This window comes from Antedon mediterranea, chromosome 2 (assembly GCF_964355755.1).
Source record: "Antedon mediterranea chromosome 2, ecAntMedi1.1, whole genome shotgun sequence".
Lineage (NCBI taxonomy): Eukaryota > Metazoa > Echinodermata > Crinoidea > Comatulida > Antedonidae > Antedon > Antedon mediterranea.
Window position 1 is genome coordinate 832,467 of NC_092671.1, and position 22,993 is coordinate 855,459.

Below are 22,993 nucleotides of genomic sequence, written 5' to 3' on the forward strand. Positions count from 1 at the left end.
AAAAATAAAAAGTTATGTTCGGCATATCACACTACCCTCGTACACAAAGCATGCGAATAAACATTGAGGTAAGTGCTGGTTGCTTTCCATAGAAACAGACTACATCTATACTTTTGTGAGGATACCTTAATATCAAATAAAATTACATAAAAATTTTAAAAAAAACTAACCCTGAAGTAAATACATTTTACCCTGGGTTATTATATAAAATATATAACATAATAGATTTTTTTAATAGAATTATAACAAAAAATAATAATAATTTTAAACAGAGGTATCTATTTCTTCACTAGAATACTGATCTTCCGCAACATTCCGGATTTTAGTAGTTTGTTGCAATTCAAAGCTTGATTCCTTTACTGTCTGCACTCTTGCTGTTGAATATTCTGCCTGATCTCCCTCTGTTGAATCTTCTATCTGCACTCTTGCTGTTGAATCTTCTGCCTGCACTCCCTCTATTGAGGCCATAGTATCTGCTACCAATGGAATGGGATTGTTTTCAAGATCATCCTTGATTTCTGTATCAGTAGTTCTTTCATTTGGTAACATTGGGTCCTCCTCTTGCGCTTCATCCATCAGTTCAGGATTATGATCAAACTCACCAGAAAGAAGACGGACACTAAGCGGGACTTCGTCATCGGGATCATGGCCGCTACCTCCAGCACTGTTGGAGTGGCATGGCACATAATAGGCATTGTTTCCAAATTGCTACAAGAAAATATTATATTCAACATTGAGAATTGAATAAAGATTATATTCAACAGTGAGAATTGAATAAAGATTATATTCAACAATGAACAGAATGATGTTAACTTGTTTTTTTCTTTAACTTTTGTGATAGATAGACTAAGAAGATAGGCCTACATGGCCTTTATAAATTATATTAAAAAAAGAATAATTCAACTATACCCGTTGTTTGTTTTGATACATAATAAGATGGTTGAAGTTTGCCACTGGTCGAGTTTGTGCAGCAGTAGGCCTAGGCATTCCACCAGTGGCCACTACAGGAGTTTCACCGTTACCAACATTTCTTCTTGTACTATCAGGTTTATTCTGAACACTTTGTCTGTTACCGTTTCTAAGCAACATGAAAATAATACACCCAACTATCAGTATAAATAATATTACTCAAAGAAAATAATTTTGTTGAATTTATTATTTATTTATACTGGGTAATTTATTTAGTCAAATACTGGTCTCCCAGAGGGCCCAGTTATTAATGTACTTCTTTTGATTGACCTGACCAATTAGGTCAATGGTTGTTACAAATCAAAACCTCCCTAACAGACCTTTTAATCAGGATGAACGAGATGATACAAGCCACTATACAAAAAACTGAAATGCCAACGCCAAGCAGGATACCCGGAAACCTATTAGGCAATCCTTCTGTAAAAAAACACAACAATAATAGCAGTAATAACAAATGTATTAATCTATTTATTCTCTAAACTGCATGAGCAATGTGGCACATTTCAATTTCCATTTCTTTAGCCTTTCGATTATGTTAGGAAAGCACATTTTTAAGCAAATACCAATTTGACAGAGAAGTCATAATAAATTCACTAATTAGATGGTGCCCATGCATTAGACGGTAACCTGGTAGTATATATAATATGGTGCAGAAAAAAAGTTTCCCTGTAAATTTTGACCAAAGGAATTTTGGATGTCAAATACAATACAATTCAGAATTGATACCAAACTTGCGGGTACACACATCCATACATTTATGATGTAATGTATCTTTTAAACATGGTAAAACAGAGCTGAGTACAATACTGTCCCCAAACACTTTCAATCATTCCATAATGTACAGCAGTTATCTTACCATTGTCAGAAGCTGTTAACGTTCTTGCAGAAACCATATCAGTAGCTGGGCTCATGCCAATTTGATTCTTGGCTTTCATCCGAAAGAAGTATTCAGTGTTGGACAAGAGGTTGTTCACATTTGAAAGAGTCTCTGAACCTGAACAAAATTGAGACAAATTTTGGTGATAAATTCAACATTGTTATATACATCTGTGTCTTGTGTTTACTGACTTCACTGATGACCTAACCTATCATGTTGAAGATGATGATGGTGAGATGATGATGATATGATGATAATGTGAGATGATAACAATATAACGATAATGATAATGGTTAGATGATGGTCATGATATGATAATGATATGATTATGATGATGATGGTGATAACGATGATGGTGATAACAATTATGGTGATGATGATGATATGATGATAACAATTATGATGATGATAATGATGATGATGATGATGATGATGATAATAATGGTGGTGATGATATGATGATAATGATGATGATGCTGATGATAATGGTGAGATGATGATCATGGTGATAATATGATGGTGATATGATGATGATAATGATAACGATGAAGATGATGATAATGATGATAACGATGATGATGATGATAATGATGATGGTGAGATGATGATGGTGATGATAATGATGATGGTGAATGATGATGATAATAATGATAATAAATTGTATTACCATTTCTTTGCTGTTTATCCCATAGTTTTTCTGGTGAGGTATTATTTATATTATAGAGTATGATATACTCAGTTATAATCCCATTGGGCTTCTGTGGTGGCTCCCATGATATTTCTACAGAGTGTGCATCAATTGGCTTGGCCCTCAAATCCGCTGGTGGGGTCTGTGGTTCTAAGATAAATGAGAAAAGTTGCTGTTTTACAAGCAATTAAACAAACATGAAGGAATACAGGGTGGATTAGAAAATTTACTTCAGGATGACTATAGTCTTGCACTAAAGGATAGGTTAGTGTTACACAAAAGCATAGCAATTTCTTTCTGGCTGTTTTACTTTATCTTTTAAATAATTTAAACAAAATGTTATCTCCATTAAGATCCAGCCACTGATGTCGTGTTTGCCCTTTGATCTATAATTATAAAGTATGCTATCAATAGTCTATTTTATTTTGTGAACAGTAATATTAATCTAAGCCTACTGAATCTTAAAACTTTATAATGCCTATAACATTTTATAGTACAATTTTAATATGACAGTTTAAGAATCAACTGATAGCATAACAGAATCTAAAGCATTATCTATGATACAACAACATACCATACAAATTAATACTCTAAATATAAAGGCCAATTTGCACAGACAAGTGGTAACTACTTCCAAGTACAATTAAATTTTTTATTTTTTTATTTAAATTTTCAGGAATAAAAACATATAAAACAAGACGGAGGTCTGTGCAGCACCCTGAGGATTGCCATGAGTGCTCTCCATATACTGCACTACATCCATGTGTACAGAAATGACTTACTGTGTTCTTTTGTCTTGATATCCAGAAATGCACTATATTCAGATTCCCCACATGCACCAACAGTTTGTACTGAGATCATGTAATTTGTGTATGGCTGAAGACCTGTAATAATAGTAGCTTTTTCCCTGAAAAAAAACACAAAATTATTATAATCACTGGTTATTAATCATATCAGCCTAAAATAATTACTACCAACTGGTTCCCACTAGAACACAACGCAGCAAAGTGCTGTATTGCGTAATCACAAGTAGGAACCAACGGTGCAACAGTGCTGAAAACATCGCAGGTTTGAGTAAAACACAATTATTGGAAGAGCATTTTCTTATGTTGTGTAGGTTACGCATCTAGTGGCAACCAATCTTTAACCAACAATAGAACTTGCACTAAGTAAAATCATTCTCTAAGCCTATCCTAAACTAGACATTTGTATGTTGATAGTATTCCCGCAGATATTTTGTTTTTTGTCTTGTATTTTAGCCCAAGCAAATACTGTATATGACACGCCATATGCGACAAAATGTTTAAATAGAGTTGCTAGAACTCAAACTAAATCAATAAACAAGTTTTGTAATTGTCTTTTCCTATTAAAGGAGACTAATTAAAGTTCAACAACATGGCCATAATGATACAGCAAACTTTAATCTAATGTTAAAATGTTGCACTATAATATAACAGATCCTTTAATTTGTTTAACGACACAATTCAACATAGAGGGACTACGCCTTTGGCAAGTGCATATAAATCTATACAAACCTGCTATGGTTGACCTCCGTAAAATGAAATGAATCATGAAAATCTACACTTCGATAACGAAAACGATACTTCTTAACGGAAAAAGCTGTTTGTGGAGCTTTCCATTGAATTTCAAATGAATCGTAGTTGATGGTGGACACAACGATATCCCTTGGCCACGGTAATTTGCAATGGTCATCTTAAAAAGATATTTTACAATTAATGTACTTACATAAAATTAGAAAATAAAGAAAGAAGTTGAAAGAGATTAATGAGCTCACATTCCACAATTCCACAAGGTATTCTGCACACACTCTGAAACATATGAGCGTGCAAATAGCTCCATAGCTGCATAGTTGCATCGTGACAATGTATGGTTGTTATTGTATCCAATACATTGATGCCATTGATGATGACAAATGCATCAAGTTCTTTAAAGAAGTTTTCCTTTAATACACCTGTAATGCTCTAGATCCTCTAGCACTGTTTATATGACCAATTAGGTTAAAGTCAATTGAGTAAGATGGGTTAACAATGGATAACATTCAAGTGGTGTATGATAAGTTTATGGGGAGTTATAATTTGGAAGACAAAAATTAGAGCATGCAACTCTGCAGATTAGATATAGAAAAGATACTTACCTGTAACTGTTAGTGACGTGTCTTTAGTTGTAACAGGAATGACAGTGGGGCTACCAGGTACATTGCCACTTATTACACTTATGAATATAAGGTACTTTGTTTTAGGTTCTGAAATTAAAATAGATTACAATTATTTGAAACAGCTTAAAGGTGTTCAAATCGGCTACAAAATCTATAGTTTCCCAGCTTAAAGGGTTATCTTCTGATACCCTATAAATGCATAATTATTTACTTTTTGTATGATTTTGTTAATTTCAAATTATAATGTATTGTATTGTCTATATTATGGATAGCAATAAATATTACAAACAAACAAACAAACAAACAAGGATGGTTGTTATTTTGGGATTTACAGAATTATAGAATCAATTTTGAAACTATTTCTGAATATTTTTTTTTTTTATAAAAAACTAATGTTAATCATAAATGTCACTACAATTAATATTAAACTATATGATATATGGCATTTTAGTTTGAAATATAAACAAACTCAATATTCCTTACGCTTCATAACATAAATAAAGATAAAAAGAGAGTTTGGTAAAATTTTGGGGAATTCCCCAAAACAAACCGGAAATAATTAAATACAATACTAAAATGCTCTGGTTGTGGCTTTTGGCTATGTATGTGATCCAGTAAAGTTTGTGGCCCTTTGAAATCAGGTCAAATGAGATGTTGTCGTAAAAGAATTGTGCTAAATCACTCAACTTTCTATATAAAACTCCTGTACAATATTGTTCAATGAGTTGCCTATGAGACAAATAGGCGTTTTTAAGGAATTATTAACCAAATGGAAACTTTAGGAGATTTTTTATGATTGAGTAACTAATGCCAATATCGCGAGACAAATGGGTACTTTGGTGAGATTGTTAAGAAATTACTAACCAATGTTGCGAGTTGGTTGTATACATAAACAATAAGCTATATTAGACAAATTTGTGGAGGTACAGTACAGAACTCTTCCTGTGAGACGTCCCTATTCAGTGGACACTCTATTCAGGGACAATCTATTCAGGGACACCCTATTCAGTCGACACCCTATTCAAGGGACGCTCTATTCAGGGGACACCCTATTCAAGAACACTTAAGGATACTGATTGAGAAGTAATATATGTTTTTAACACTACAACCAACCCTTTTTCAGGGGACACCCTATTCAGTGGACACCCTATTAAGGGACACTCTATTCAGGGCCCGGGACACCCTATTCAGGGGACACTCTATTCAGGGGAAATCATATTCAGGGGACACTCTATTCAGGGGACACTCTATTCAGGGGACACCCTATTCAGGGGACATCATATTCAGGGGACACTCTATTCAGGGGACACCCTATTCAGGGGACACCCTATTCAGGGGACACCCTATTCAGGGGACACTCTATTCAGGGGACACTTTATTCAGGGGACACCCTAATCAGGGGACACCCTATTCAGGGACACTTTATTCAGGGGACACTTTATTCAGGGGACACTTTATTCAGGGGACACCCTATTCAGGGACACTCTATTCAGGGGACACTCTATTCAGGGGACACTCTATTCAGGGGACACTCTATTCAGGGGACACCATATTCAGGGGACATCATATTCAGGGGACACTCTATTCAGGGGACACTTTATTCAGGGGACATCCTAATCAGGGGACACCCTATTCAGGGACACCCTATTCAGTGGACACCCTATTCAGTGGACACCCTATTTAGGGGATACCCTCTCCAGGGGAGACTCTATTCAGGGGACACCCTATTCAGGGGACACCCTATTCAAGGGACACCCTATTCAGGGGACACCATATTCAGGGGACACTCTCTTCAGGGGACACCCTATTTAGGGGATACCCTATTCAGGGGACACCCTATTCAGGGGAAACCCTATTCAGGGGAAACCCTAATCAGGGGAAACCCTAATCAGGGGACACCCTAATCAGGGGACACCCTATTCAGGGGACACCCTATTCAGGGGACACCCTATTCAGGGGACACCCTATTCAGGGGACACTCTATTCAGGGGACACCCTAATCAGGGGACACCCTATCCAGGGGACACCCTAATCAGGGAACACCCTATCCAGGGGAAACCCTATTCAGGGGACATCATATTCAGGGGACACTCTATTCAGGGGACACTTTATTCAGGGGACACCCTATTTAGGGGATACCCTATCCAGGGGATACACTATCCAGGGACACCCTATTCAGGGGATACTCTATTCAGGGGACACCCTATTCAGGGGATACTCTATTCAGGGGACACCCTATTCAGGGGATACTCTATTCAGGCTACACCCCTACTACTGTATAATGAGAATTATACTTACTAAGCTTGTTCAACACAAATTCCTGAGTTTGTGGAGGTAGTTGATGCCTAAACAGTGTTTCTTCATTATTCTTCATTCTCACACGCAATTCAAATCCTTTGATTTCACCAACACCCACTGTTTCCCATTTTAACGCCACCGAAGTGTTCGTTAAGTTGTAAAAATTAGGATTTTTTAAACTTAGTGGTGGAGCTGTGACTAAAAAAGAAAAAAAAACAACAAATATATCAAGTATAGAAATTTAACAAGACAACAGAAATTTACTTACTATATATAAGATAATGACAAAGTGAGTTACTATATAAATACTAATAAACAGAAAACTTATATAATACATGGAGGTTGATGATTATTGATTAAACGGTTGATAAATTCATCATGATTGAGATATTCATTATAAATGGATGATCAATGATTATTGATCTACAAATGATTAATATCAAATGATCCTAGTTGATGGCCATCACTAATAATAATAGTTAAAATTATGATTGATAATTGATCAAGAATTAATAATTTATAACAATGATTGATAATTATTGATACTTGATATTAAATAATGATTGGTAATTGATAACAATGATTGGTAATTGATAACAATGATTGATAATTGATAACAATGATTGATAATTGATAACAAAGATTGATAATTGACAAAAATGATTGATAATTGACAAAAATGATCGATAATTGACAAATGATTGATAATTGTTGATTAAAAATAATAATTGGTAATTGATAATTGATAACAATTATTGATAATTTATAACAATTATTGATAATTTATAACAATTATTGATAATTGATAACAATGTTTGATTATTAAGGATAATACAATTAGCTTAACCTTTCCATTTACCTTTTTTAAAAACCAACATAAAATATAAAACCTTTTAACAACAACAGAGGTAACCTATCATAAAGTGATACTGAACAAACTTTGAGGGTTATGACCTAACGAATACATTGAAAAGCTGTCAAATATTGTGAGATCAGCATACAGCTGGCAGGAAGCCACCCCTAATGCTCCAAGCAATTGGCAGTTGGACAACTGACTCTAAACATTATACAATCACACTATAACTTGTTGGTAGGCTTACATTGTGTATTAAGTCTAGTGAAAACACTCTGACACACTTGTCAACATTACATGGATGCATACTTCCATTCAGAGGTGTTACTATCTCAAAACACAGCAATATCATAGCTATTGTGTTTTTTTTTCATCTCTTATTATATTGTGACTGGTCCTTAAGTTTAAGGTTATGTAAGATGTATGTTGAAAATACATTAGACAAAGTTGTGAAATACATTGCCAGAATTAGTCAATCGTTACTTAACATGTGCACAATGGAATTGTGATTTATGGTTTTTACAATCATCATCTCATGTAATTTCACTAAAAACAAACTTTAAAAGCAGTATTTTGCCAGATTTAGACAAAAACACAATAGTACGATTGCAGTCTGGTTGTTGTCGCATTCTACGCTCTACAATGGGCTAGATCACTGGTATCGTTTGAAGAACATCGGAAATTAAATGGATAGAATGTGTGAATCACCCTTCCTGGATAAATGCATTAAAACCAACATCAATGTAAAGACATATATAATAGCCATGTGCACAAGGTAATTTCCAAACAATTGTCGAAATCAAATGGTAGTTGGTTGGGTAAACTATCGGCCCTCAACCATGGCTTTCAGCCAGAATAAAATTGTAAGATTTAAAAGCGTAATTAGCATAACGTTGTGTTTGTAATTATTACAACTTGTTTATTCAATGTTCCTCTGCTCAACACCCCCACACAGCTGTGGCAGCTAACTCCATCATATAACAATAACAGATCATTAGCTTACTACAAGATGGATTCCTTTAATATTCAATACATATTGTCAGGTTAGCAAATTCCCGGCGATGCTTGTAGCACAACCACTAAAATACTGATATACTGCAAACCTGACTAATAGAAATGAATCGCCATGCAAACCTTTAAACAATATTATTGCCAAATAAAATGGTTTAAAATTGTATGAAACGATACTCTTTCATGTTAAAAAATTAAGTAAGTAATTGAGGGCACTATGTCGACAAGCCAACAAAAGTGATGATGATGATGAGATATATTTTGCATTGTTAACAAAGTACATTAAAAGGTACAATAAAAAACGAGGAAAGGGATCTTTTTTTGGACTACTCTTTTGAAGTATAATCTAAATTATGACTTGGTTAAACTTGTTCTGTACTGACTGACCATAAACCAAATGAACCAGAAAATGTGATCTAAAATAATCTACTTACGGTTGTCTAAAGTCATGCATTGAATCCAGTCCGAGAAAACTCCGAAGCCAATTTTTGTGGCTGCAGCCATTCGTATTTGGTACTCTGTGTCGGGTTGCAGGTTTGTAATAGTTGCAAACAGTTGCGTTCCGTTAACAATAATTTCTTTCATTTCCTTTGTTGCTGTACTTTTGTAAACAATCTTGTAATTGGTCACAATACCGTTGCGTTGGTTTTTTACGAGATGTTTCCACGATACATCGATGTTTAACGGATATGAACTTTGCAGTTGAAAATCTGGATATCTTGATGGTACTAGAGAGAAGATTATACAGACAAGATTTGTGTACAACAATTCAAAACTTTGATATTTAATATAAAATCGCTCACTGGCTTATGGGGACACCAGAGCTTACAAGGCACAAAGGAAAGAACAGGCATTAAAAAATGTCAAAAAAGGATAATGCCAGAGTTCTTCAACGTTGGATGGCCACTTGTTTAAACCAGTGGGCCTTAGGCCTCTACGTTAACCAAAGGGATGGCACTGTATATAACAAAATAAATGTTAATTTAATAGCTGTAGTAGGCCTACTGCAGTGCTTACAAATGTATTATTAATTTAACTCAATTTAATGCAACAATGTTTGTATTATCTTGTTGTAGTTAGTAGTATCATCTTGATCATGATAATGGTTTTAAGTTGCGAGTCTGGGATGTAACAGAACTCTGGGCTTGCCCTTAATCTGAGCCAGATGTGTGGCCTACACTGGAACTCTGGATGTGTACACTGGAAGTCCCAGTATCTGAGAAGACACCAGAATTATGGTCGAATAGTGTTTTTGACTAGGACAAATATTATGGTATTGTTTGGGTCCTTAGATTTGATCTTTGACAATCAAATGAGTCAATTTGATGAGAAATCAAATTAACCTATAATTACCTGCTTCTTCAGTCACCATGTAACTTTTATCCGACGTGAAACTTGCATATTCCTCTGTGAACGCCACCATATAGATAGAATAGTTGGTGTAAGGCTTCAAATTATCTATTAACATTGTGTGTTCTGATTTCTTTACAACTTCTTGTCTTTTGGAATCCTCATCTCCTGAAATAAATCATGTAATTGAATTAGAATCGATCAGAAACTAATGAGTTAAAATCAAAATTGTGATGCGTTTGATGAATAGGCAAACTGCCTTAAAATACTGTGACTGAATACCATTCTCATCATCAGAATCCATCAATATAAAGTATTGAATAGTTCACAAAAAGCATGGGAAAGTCCACATAAAGCATGGGAAGTCCACATAAAGCATGGGAAGTCCACATAAAGCATGGGAAGTCCACATAAAGCATGGGAAGTCCACATAAAGCATTTTATGGTCCAAATAGCATATTATAGTCCACATGAAGCATGGGAAGTCCAAATAAAGCATGGGAAGTCCAAATAAAGCATGGGAAGTCCAAATAAAGCATGGGGTAGTCCACATAAAGCATGGGGTAGTCCACATAAAGCATGGGATAGTCCACATAAAGCATGGGATAGTCCACATAAAGCATGGGATAGTCCACATAAAGCATGGGAAGTCAACATAAAGCATGGGAAGTCAACATAAAGCATGGGAAGTCCACATAAAGCATGGGAAGTCCACATAAAGCATGGGATAGTCCACATAAAGCATGGGAAGTCCACATAAAGCATGGGAAGTCCACATAAAACATGGGAAGTCCACATAAAGCATGGGAAGTCCACATAAAGCATGGGAAGTCCACATAAAGCATGGGAAGTCCACATAAAGCATGGGAAGTCCACATAAAGCATGGGAAGTCCAAATAAAGCATGGGGTAGTTCACATAAAGCATGGGATAGTCCAAATAAAGCATGGGATAGTCCACATAAAGCATTAGATAGTCCACATAAAGCATGGGGTAGTTGCATATCTCTATAGTCATCAAACAAACATAATTATGATAATTACCATCAGCTTGTTGTATATAAATAGTGGTAGCGATGATGCTGTCTTCGGGATCATCTAACCACATAACCATAATATGAGTTGATGAGGTAGAAACTGTATTTATCTGATATGGTGACTGTGGCCTATTTTTAGGATCTGCAAAAAAAAATAAAAAGATACATAATTCACAAATCTACCATACAGACCTGGCCCTCCTTATCACCCAAAACAATCTACCATACAGACCTGGCCCTCCTTATCACCCAAAACAATCTACCATACAGACCTGGCCCTCCTTATCACCCAAAACAATCTACCATACAGACCTGGCCCTCCTTATCACCCAAAACAATCTACCATACAGACCTGGCCCTCCTTATCACCCAAAACAATCTACCATACAGACCTGGCCCTCCTTATCACCCAAAACAATCTACCATACAGACCTGGCCCTCCTTATCACCCAAAACAATCTACTATACAGACCTGGCCCTCCTTATCACACAAAACAATCTACCATACAGACCTGGCCCTCCTTATCACCCAAAACAATCTACCATACAGACCTGGCCCTCCTTATCACCCAAAACAATCTACCATACAGACCTGGCCCTCCTTATCACCCAAAACAATCTACCATACAGACCTGGCCCTCCTTATCACCCAAAACAATCTACCATACAGACCTGGCCCTCCTTATCATCCAAAACAATCTACCATACAGACCTGGCAATCCTTATCACCCAAAACAACAAGAAGACTGGGTTTGGTAAATAATGGGTAAAATTATTTTACTTTATGATTAAAGACTGGGAAAAGTCTATGGTACCTACTTAAGCTCTGTCTACACTATCACACTTTATGTGATGTGCCCATATATGGACATGATGAATACTACCATATTTGAGCATATCACCACCATATTTGGGCACATCACACTTTTTTTGTTAATCTATTTGATAGTATAGACAGAGCTTTACAACTAAAAAATTCATTCTATATGTAAATATTTGCTTACCTCCAATTACTACGAGTTTTGCACTCTTTTGAACAGAGCCAGCATCATTGCTTGCTAGACACTGATATATCCCTGCATTTTCAAACTCCAAATGATACAAAACAAGGTCATTCGCTTCTGGAGACTTTTGTATTTCCAAGATCTGACCATCTTTAATCCAAGTGATGGTTGTTGATGAGTCGCCTTGTACCACACAATAAAATCGTTGTGTCACCCACCTCTTCATTGATGCATTCAAAGGAGCAGTCTTGATAAGTGGTAAAGCTATAAAAAAAAAAAAATCAAAAGTGCAAGAAAAAAATTGTCTATCAAATTAGTTTGACCAAAAAGTGTGATGTGCCCAAATATGGTAGTGATATTCCCAAACATGTTAGTGATATGACATCATCATTTCCATATATGGGCACATCACATTTTTTTTCACATAAAGTTTGATAGTATAGACATGGTTTAAGAATCTGATTATGTTAAGAGTTATGTTTTTACATTTCACCTGATGAGTGTGTTTAGCCCTGCTAGCATACAAAACAATTTTGTTGTGTAATAAATACTATGAAGTAACCAAGTTTTAATATTATTACCGGTATTTGTAATATATATCTACCAATGGTATCGAGCACTGTAACAAGACCATCTAGTTATCTCCTACTCTTAATGGTATGAAGCACTGTAACAAGACCATCTAGTTATCTCCTACTCTCAATGGTATGAAGCACTGTAACAAGACCATCTAGTTATCTCCTACTCTTAATGGTATGGAGTACTGTAACAAGACCATCTAGTTATCTTTTACTCTTAATGGTATGGAGCACTGTAACAAGACCATCTAGTTATCTCCTACTCTAATGGTATGGAGCACTGTAACAAGACCATCTAGTTATCTCCTACTCTTAATGGTATGGAGCACTGTAACAAGACCATCTAGTTATCTCCTACTCTTAATGGTATGGAGCACTGTAACAAGACCATCTAGTTATCTCCTACTCTAATGGTATCGAGCACTGTAACAAGACAATCTAGTTATCTCCTACTCTTAATGGTATGGAGCACTGTAACAAGACCATCTAGTTATCTCCTACTCTTAATGGTATGGAGCACTGTAACAAGACCATCTAGTTATCTCCTACTCTTAATGGTATGAAGCACTGTAACAAGACCATCTAGTTATCTCCTACTCTTAATGGTATGGAGCACTGTAACAAGACCATCTAGTTATCTCCTACTCTTAATGGTATGAAGCACTGTAACAAGACCATCTAGTTATCTCCTACTCTTAATGGTGTGGAGCACTGTAACAAGACCATCTAGTTATCTCCTACTCTTAATGGTATGGAGCACTGTAACAAGACCATCTAGTTATCTCCTACTCTAATGGTATCGAGCACTGTAACAAGACCATCTAGTTATCTCCTACTCTAATGGTATCGAGCACTGTAACAAGACCATCTAGTTATCTCCTACTCTAATGGTATGAAGCACTGTACCAAGACCATCTAGTTATCTCCTACTCTTAATGGTATGAAGCACTGTACCAAGACCATCTAGTTATCTCCTACTCTTAATGGTATGGAGCACTGTAACAAGACCATCTAGTTATCTCCTACTCTTAATGGTGTGGAGCACTGTAACAAGACCATCTAGTTATCTCCTACTCTTAATGGTATGAAGCACTGTAACAAGACCATCTAGTTATCTCCTACTCTTAATGGTATGGAGCACTGTAACAAGACCATCTAGTTATCTCCTACTCTTAATGGTGTGGAGCACTGTAACAAGACCATCTAGTTATCTCCTACTCTTAATGGTATGGAGCACTGTAACAAGACCATCTAGTTATCTCCTACTCTTAATGGTATGGAGCACTGTAACAAGACCATCTAGTTATCTCCTACTCTTAATGGTGTGGAGCACTGTAACAAGACCATCTAGTTATCTCCTACTCTTAATGGTATGGAGCACTGTAACAAGACCATCTAGTTATCTCCTACTCTTAATGGTATGGAGCACTGTAACAAGACCATCTAGTTATCTCCTACTCTTAATGGTATCGAGCACTGTAACAAGACCATCTAGTTATCTCCTACTCTTAATGGTATGGAGCACTGTAACAAGACCATCTAGTTATCTCCTACTCTTATGCAAGAACCTACAGTATATACAGTATATTCTTTCATTTTAGTAATTGCTAACTAAATAATATTTGATGAACCTTGCTAAAGTATCTTATAGATAACCAAAATATATACTTAGGCAAATTGCCAAGAATTATAATCAAACGCAAATAAATCCACTCTCCTTCTTAAAGACACCTTCCCTACAATTTGTGACGTTTTGTAAAAATAATACATATATATTACTTTAAAAACATTAAACCAGGTCATTCCTTGTCTTAAATGTACGTTTTATGGTAAATTATGATAAAAAGTGAGAAAAAATGCACTAACTAAGTAGCTCGTGGCGACTGACCTCTCGTGGTCGGTCTTTAGGCCTAGCCTAGCTAGGCTTAGTATTGTAGGCCTAGCTAGTAAACATCGGTAACGTACGAACATTGTACGCTAGCTATAGGCCTAGCCTTACGTTGTATAGTTGCTGCATTAATTGTCTTTCTATTTTTGCCAGACTCCGTTGATACAAATTGGGGAAAACTCGGTATTTTCGCTGAAAAGTTAGTTGTCTTCCATTTGTTTTGGCCTCATGATCGATCGAAAAGTGGGTGAATTACAGAAGAAAAACAGAAATATCAATCCGCGCGCAATGCATTTTGGGATTTATAGCGGGTGGCTATAATTATTAGAATCGACTTATTTTTCACATTTTTAACCATTTAAAGACAAAAAAAGTTATCGCAATAGGACCATATAGTATTATTTTTACATTAAATATAGTTTGTGATCTTAAAATAGATCTAAAAAACGTAGGGAAGGTGTCTTTAAACATAAAATACACAAGATGCTCTACACACAATAGGCCTACAAAGTCTTAAACAACTTGAAGTCTTTATGAACGGAGTTCTGACTGGATTTGAGCCCTGGGATCGATAGCCAGTAGCATCTTAAAATGAACATTTAAGACTTGCAACTGTACCGGTTATGAAAATATTGTAATTCATTTAAGAACAATAGTTTACCAACTAAGTTTAGTTATAACTTACATTATTAAGTATGAACTAATTGAATATGATTATGTTAAAGACAATACAATACTGTTTTGTTTACATTTGATTTCACAGCCAAAAAAATTAACATACAATTTTTATAATGAAATTTTTTTTTAATATAGGCCAGGTTAACAGAGATAGGAAGTTCTTGACAATTTCTAGAAAGCTATAAAATAGCACATAAAAAAATAGGAAAACACACATTAATTATGTTGTATAGAATGAAAGGAAATAGTAAAAACATTTATGTTTAAAAACCTCAAACTAACTATAACACAATGCCAACAAATACAAAATGGTGGTATATTGTTGATACACAACACAATGTAAACCACACTGCATAATACTAGCAAGCTTCATTTTGTAACAAAACACTATATTAATTTAATCCAATGTTAGGTGGACAAGTCAGTGAGGCCACAGAGGATATATTATTTATCACAGTTTAGCATTTTATTATTCTCATTTATTACATCTAGTGAGCTCACTCCCCCTGCTGTTAAAAAAGAGCTGTTTAATAATTTTACCCATGGTTACAGTGCGATGGATTCTAGTGTTTGACACTGTGAAAACATGACCTATATGGGTAGAATTATCCAATAGGATTCAATGTATGATATCTCAACCTCACCTCCTTGAGATGCTTTTTCTATAAACCTGTCAATGTAGAGTATGCATACAAGATAGATGTTTATTTTGTACATCTTTACAACAATACAATGAAATAATCACAAACACATTGAATCTATGAGGCTTACTGGATAATTTGTCATTATGTACTTGAGATATTAATACAGTTAGCTTTCAGAGCCTTCACACAAAATGTGTATGTCACAGGTTCCCAATGTTTATTAATGACAAAACATTTTGCTTCAGCACATCCTAACAAAACAAAATAATGCACTTACTAATAATGTCAACATTAGCATGTTTACTAACAACAGTTAACGTCCCAGGAACCTGTGCGCTGCAAACGTAATTCCCAGAATCCTCTTGTATAACGTTCTGTAGAATAAGGTTCCTACGACCCGTGTAGGTGGGGTTGCGTATCTTGTGCCCATCTGAAATCACAGGTTCACAAAGATCAGGTTAAATAAAATACTGTATAGAGTAAATGAAATACTGTATTGGGTAAATAAAATATTGTATTGGGTAAATATAATACTGTATTGGGTAATTAAAATATTGTATTGGGTAAATATAATACTGTAGAGGGTAAATAAAATATTGTATTGGGTAAATATAATACTTTAGAGGGTAAATAAAATATTGTATTGGGTAAATATAGTACTGTAGAGGGTAAATAAAATATTGTATTGGGTAAATATAATACTGTAGAGGGTAAATAAAATATTGTATTGGGTAAATATAATACTGTAGAGGGTAAATAAAATATTGTATTGGGTAAATATAATATTAGTAAAGTTGTAAATGAATAAAGATCATAGTAATAAAAAAAATATTTCCTTTTTAAACTAAAAAATTAATTATTAATCGTCCATTATTAATTATTCATTCTAAAAAGAATCTCATTTGTAGAGTGTTTATTGATGAAAGAAGAAATGTTATTTTATAAAAAATAAATATAATTCAAAACCATTTGTAAAAAAATATTGAGCAAACGCATATTTGGTAAAATGCCATTGAATATAAAATCATTAAAGCGTGACTAGCTAAAGAGAAAATGGCTACCACATGGCATTATGACACAGTAATTGCTTTTGGGTTTTGTCGATTGGAGAAACGAACGTCCGTGGACATACAACATAGTGTTGTTTGGTCATTTCCATATGCTAGGATTCTGTTTTAATACCCATTCTACGACGTAAGCCCATTAAGTATGATTACTTTGACCGTGCTTTTCATGGATCATCGGTAGCTATAAGGCATACTGTTTGACGCACGTCTTTTAATTTATTTCATGAATAAAATCACGATTAAAATACTTCTGTTTAAAAATGAGCCACCATAAAATAAGGAAACCAATTACACTTTATGGAGTAGCATACTACTCATTTCTCAGTACTGCATTTATATTTCTCAATATTACTTATTTTTAAAAGTCAAAATTATAATATTATAATTTGTTAAAAATCAATAATTTTCAGTCATTTCAGACTTCACCACACAATAAGACCATTGATGATGCCTCTATAGTAGAGTTTTCACCAAAATTGTGTTTTTAAGTTAAATACTAATAATTAGGAAATAACACATATATATAATGTTTGCATTTCAAAACAATAGATTAACATCAGGTAAATTATAATAATTATATTTTTATAAAACACAGCAAAAAGTATTACTAATATTCACATATAATTCCAAATTTTGACAAACACAAATTTATGCTTAGGCATTTCATTTTTAAAATATTCATACAATAATTATTTTGTTTTTCCATCTGTACTACTTCAGTTATTTCGCCAATTTCTGAAACAAGTTTTATTTGTATATGGCAACAATTTATAGACAAACTCACATTTGCAGTTTCATCAGAAAATTATGAGTTAATAAAAAATGTTAAAATATTTGTAGGCTCATAATTCATATTACTTATAGTCCAATGTCATAACTGTATTTATATTTAGCGCTATGTAGTTAGTACATTATTTATGTTATTTTTTACAACATGCTTCTACCTATCAAAGAAATCATGCGTTAACTTTGTATATACAAAATATAAACACAGCAAAATCATAACATGTAGTATAGTAATGGTCGTCATCGGAGTTACTCAAGCGTGACTTACTAAATCCATTGCTTAAGTAATCAAATATGAATGAACATACATACGGACATGCATGAATAAACTTGCAAAATAAGAATGTACTAAATCACCTGTACGTGTCCATGTTACGTTCATGTTTGATGGTCCTTCAAACAGGCATTCTAATTCAACGTGCCGTCCGGCTACCATTCGTACATCCTTGGGATTGGATACAATGACTGGTTGCCTTGCGAGTGACGTTGAGGATGTAACATTTAATGTAATGATCGGTCCGTTTCTTTGGCCTGCTATATTCGCAGCTTTGCAGCGATATCGACCGGCATCATCTAAGTGTAGGCTCAACAGATGAAGTACGCCAGACGAAAGCACAACAACCCTACAATTAGACAAAAATGCTCAAAGTAATAGTTCAATGTCATTTACCGTATGTACAAAAAACGAAATTCAATATTTTAACATCACAATATAATATCATTAAAACTAAAACATTTATATTAAATACAGTTGTAAAAACTCGGAAATAATTAAAATAATATAAATTGAATACCATATTTGCCACAAAATATATGAACATATGATTTTTTTTATTTCAATAATGATATGCAAATTTCATGTAAATTAGTATAAGAGTTTGTGACACATTGATCTTTAAACGATATTAAATGATCTTTAATGTATACTTAAAGTCTAATTTATATTCCCTATCCTTTCATTAAACCATTAAGACAATTTCATCATTTCTCAATCTTAAACTTAAGTTATATAACTCCATGATTCAAGCTGAGCTATTTTTCTGTTAAAATAATGTGAATTTAAAGTCAAAGATGATCTTTCAAAATAATCACATTTATAATCAATTTTGTAAAAAATAATGTTAATAATGTTACTAATGTTAATAATGTTACTAATGTTAATAATGTTACTAATGTTACTAATGTTACTTGATGATGAAACCTGATCTAATCTTCTTAGCATACAGTTGGTTATTTTCATTTTAAAATTATTTTATCTGGTTTTTATATTAACTATCTGTATAATTCTTTACGTTAAACCATTCGTGAAAAAGTACATATTCATTAATGGTATAACTTTATCTGATAGCTGTCCTACTACTAATGTGGCCCTCTCTGTACCATGAAAGTGTGACATGTTAGTAAATTAATTTATAAATAATATTCAAGTTTATAACAGGTAGTGTGATTTTAACTTTCATTCTTGTGGCCAATAAGGTGCCTACTACTAAACATTCGCCTTTCCCTCCACAACACTATCAAATGTGTAAAAGATTCCTAGATAGATTGACGTTGGCAATTCATTTCAAACCTGGAACACCTATACTCACTAAATGAATAAGCATGGTGGCGTAACGCAGAGACCCAAGGCCCCTTGGGACTCTAAATTAGCCCTCAATGCTGAAGGCGACATATCTTAATACCTCTTATTATTGGCCCTGCTCAGGACTCCATAAGCTCAGAGCCCTTGGGTTAAGCCAGTGTGCGCTCATAGCCGTTACACCACTAAAAGCACCATGTGAAAGCCCGACAACTGAAAGTGAACCCATCAAGATCTGATAGTAATCACTTGAGTATCAAAATGCTCCCTGGTTTAACCATGTGTAAATTTGTGTTTAAGTTCGTCATGATATGATGGTATTTAGTGCAATGCTGATAATCTAACATGAATATTTAATATGATATCTAACACAATGAAGGTCATGCTAATGAACTGTACTCCATGAAATAAAATGATGTTTATACTTTTTACTTTAAAGAATAATGTATGTTATTACTCTATTTTAAGATTATACTTAAATTAAGATCCACTAAAGTAGATCCAATAATAGATTGGTATCATAATTTTGGCAATAACCTTCAATGCAACAGGTGGTATTCAACAAGGATATGCAAATTATAATTGCTTTGGTGATCAACCAAATGTTACAAACTGGTACAAACTGGTTCCACTTTTAAAGATTTATATTAAACAATGTCTAATGCAGTACGAGCTGCAAAATGCATCAAATGTTTTCTGAAGAAGGAACTTTTTTTTTAAGGGTGCATTTACGAAACATCCCCGAAAAAAAGAGTAATTAATCATTCTTTAACAATATTGTAATGGTGTCTAAGTAGATTTAGCGGGTCTTTTGAGGCCTGAGCTGAACCGGCAGGGTACACACCAGTCCTTCAGGTCTGTGTAGTGACCTTTCAGATATCAAAGGATTTTATGAGAATTCCACAAATCTATGTTCGCGCAAAAATTGAAATTGCTATTCAGTGCCGTTCAGTGTTTAGTGAACGGCTGAATAGATTGAGAGGGATGTTCTGGTTTTCTGGTAGCACTTTCCAGGTGTAAACAAAACCTAAAAGGGACTTCAACGGACTTCACTCTAAATTACCCCTTTCTTACATAACTATAACAACAAAACCAGTGCAACACAAGAGTTGTCAATAGCTTTCGTTTTCATATTATTTTCAAACAAAAAAATATACATAATAATGGACATAAGTTGCAGGTCTGTCTCACACAAGGCAATGCATAATGTCAACTTGAGACAATGATGGCCTGATGTTCTCAATCGAGAACGGCTAAATAAACAACAAGAACACTACTACGAAGATGTCGAGCAAAAAGACAGAGCGTGCTTAGAATGACTTTTTACTTGAACGTAAACCTGCGTAGTTGAGCAATGCATTGTAGAAACGAAAGTTCGATAATAAAATATGGTGAGAAAGTAACTTGTTTGTAGGAGGAGAAATTTCTAAATTTTGATATTAGGACCTTTTAATTATCTTTGAAAATCTTAAATAATATCGAGCAGATAATTCAAACTACCGTACAGAATTATGATTGGTAAAACATTCTTGCCAAACAGCGCAACATTAGATCATTTGACAACAACAATAGCACATGAATGTTTGAATCAAGAGCAATAAAAACTAACAATTACAGTTATTTGCAATGTGCGTTCATTACATACATATTACATGTATAAAATGTCATCAACATTATGCACGCAATGTGCGGTAACGCCCTCTGTTGAGAGACAAAGACTGCAAAAACGGATGTACTCAATTTTTACGTTATGTTCACCCCAAAATTCTCACAGCCACGTCTGAAGTAGGTATAGTCACTTGTGTAAGATGTTTCATTATTACTTATTTTGGATAAAATAATTTTTATATTTGTGATATGCAATCATATAAAGGGAATATTTATCAGATACGAAATGTGTATGTATTTGTAGATTTTTATCAAACGCCGTATTTGTAAGTTGCGATTATTTTCGTTTTGTTCGAGCACAGCAAAGTTGTAATTTAACACAGCAAGATATAGTAAGTATTCTTTGATAATATAACATGTATATACCATGGTTAATTTTGCTTTGCGGTTTTTGACACATTAAGTAGATTACCGCGGAAAAAAAATCTTAAAAACCATACAATTACACCAAAATTAACTGTTGGTGTGCTAAACTATTCATTTGCAATATTTAAAATCAGTAAATGTATGCGAGGGGTAGCTGACTCATTTGAGTTACAGCGATGTATTTTTCTTAAGCTGCCCCTGCCCAGCATTTTTTTACCTCTTTTTTTACCTCTTTTTTTGTTGTTATATATTTATATTGATTTGATGCTGGTCGAATAAATAATTTTTTGATTATTAATAGTAGTATTGTTACAAAATATATATTATGGTTGTTTCGTTTCTATTGAAACTATTGTATTCAATTTCTATATTGTAGCTAATTGAAAAAAAACAAACAAAAAATCAAAATTGAATTCCATACTACGAGAAAAAAAAATTTCTTTACAAAATTCCCAAAAATAAGTTCAAATAGGGGTAAAGGTTATAAAGAATAATTTATATAAAGGACAACTATCCAGTTAAGTTATTTAAAATTATATAATTAAGAACAGATTTTGAAGTTCATGAACTCTATGACATCATTTGACCTAGCATAGTTAGACATGGACAAATATTACATGTGGACAATGCTGTAATGTAAACAATTTATCGCAATTCAGTTTTACAGTGAAGATTTCCAAATGCGTAGCATGATAAACGTAGAGTTGAAATGATGATTCTGTCTTGCAATAACTAATATCAAAAAGGGTACCAATAGAAAATGAATTGGAGATACTGTATGATGAATTCTATATAACACGATAAATACAAAATGATTGCATAGAATGTATTTACCAACTACTATGAAATGCAACATTTTGTACATCCCTCCTCCTCTTCCTTTTTTACTACAGTATTAGCTAATATGCTAACAAAAAAAAAAAAATTGTTTTAAATCTATTAAAGCTCAGGTACAGGCATGAATTTTAAATATAATATTTGGTTAATTGTACATAAATCAAATATTTGTAACAGAAATCTAGACGAAAAAAACATGAATTTCCCTTAATATGGTCAAATACAAAATTTGGCAAAATTCTTCCATAAAAACCAGGAAGACTTTTTTCAGTAGTTAGGTAGTTAACCTAATGTAATAACATGTCTGGTGACTCCCTAGATGGTGAAAAAAGATGGTGAATATACGGTGGATAATTTTTTCTATAGCATGAAAATAAAAATCTGAAGTTGAAAAAAAATATCAGAAATGTAATATTCAAGTTATATTACCTATATTTAGTCATCTGATAACATTTTTTACCACACCATATATTTTTCATAGCTTTTTAAAATGCCTCTCTATTTACAAAATTTGTGTACAAAAGAATAGAGATTTTACTGTGTAATTTGAACTATCCCCCCACTGATAAGAAAGTGCTTATTTTCAACAAGCTCGTGTAACACAAATAGAATCTAAAAAATTATGAAACATAGGGGAAACT

The 22,993-nt window shown here is 33.9% G+C and overlaps 1 protein-coding gene across 1 annotated transcript in view; it reads right to left on the reverse strand.

The window, feature by feature from the left end:
- Positions 1-226: 226 nt before the first annotated feature.
- Positions 227-22,993, reverse strand: part of LOC140039984 (protogenin B-like) — a 45,705-nt gene continuing 22,938 nt past the window's right edge. The window contains exons 4-18 of the mRNA XM_072085580.1: positions 18,260-18,525; positions 16,327-16,479; positions 12,262-12,525; positions 11,265-11,399; positions 10,226-10,390; positions 9,307-9,600; positions 7,009-7,206; positions 4,690-4,797; positions 4,070-4,247; positions 3,317-3,441; positions 2,514-2,684; positions 1,826-1,963; positions 1,290-1,386; positions 910-1,078; positions 227-708 (exon numbers count right to left, since the gene is read on the reverse strand). Of these exons, the coding sequence (XP_071941681.1) occupies positions 265-708; positions 910-1,078; positions 1,290-1,386; positions 1,826-1,963; positions 2,514-2,684; positions 3,317-3,441; positions 4,070-4,247; positions 4,690-4,797; positions 7,009-7,206; positions 9,307-9,600; positions 10,226-10,390; positions 11,265-11,399; positions 12,262-12,525; positions 16,327-16,479; positions 18,260-18,525 (2,905 nt within the window). The 3' untranslated portion in view covers positions 227-264. The remainder of the gene's footprint in view (positions 709-909; positions 1,079-1,289; positions 1,387-1,825; positions 1,964-2,513; positions 2,685-3,316; positions 3,442-4,069; positions 4,248-4,689; positions 4,798-7,008; positions 7,207-9,306; positions 9,601-10,225; positions 10,391-11,264; positions 11,400-12,261; positions 12,526-16,326; positions 16,480-18,259; positions 18,526-22,993) is intronic.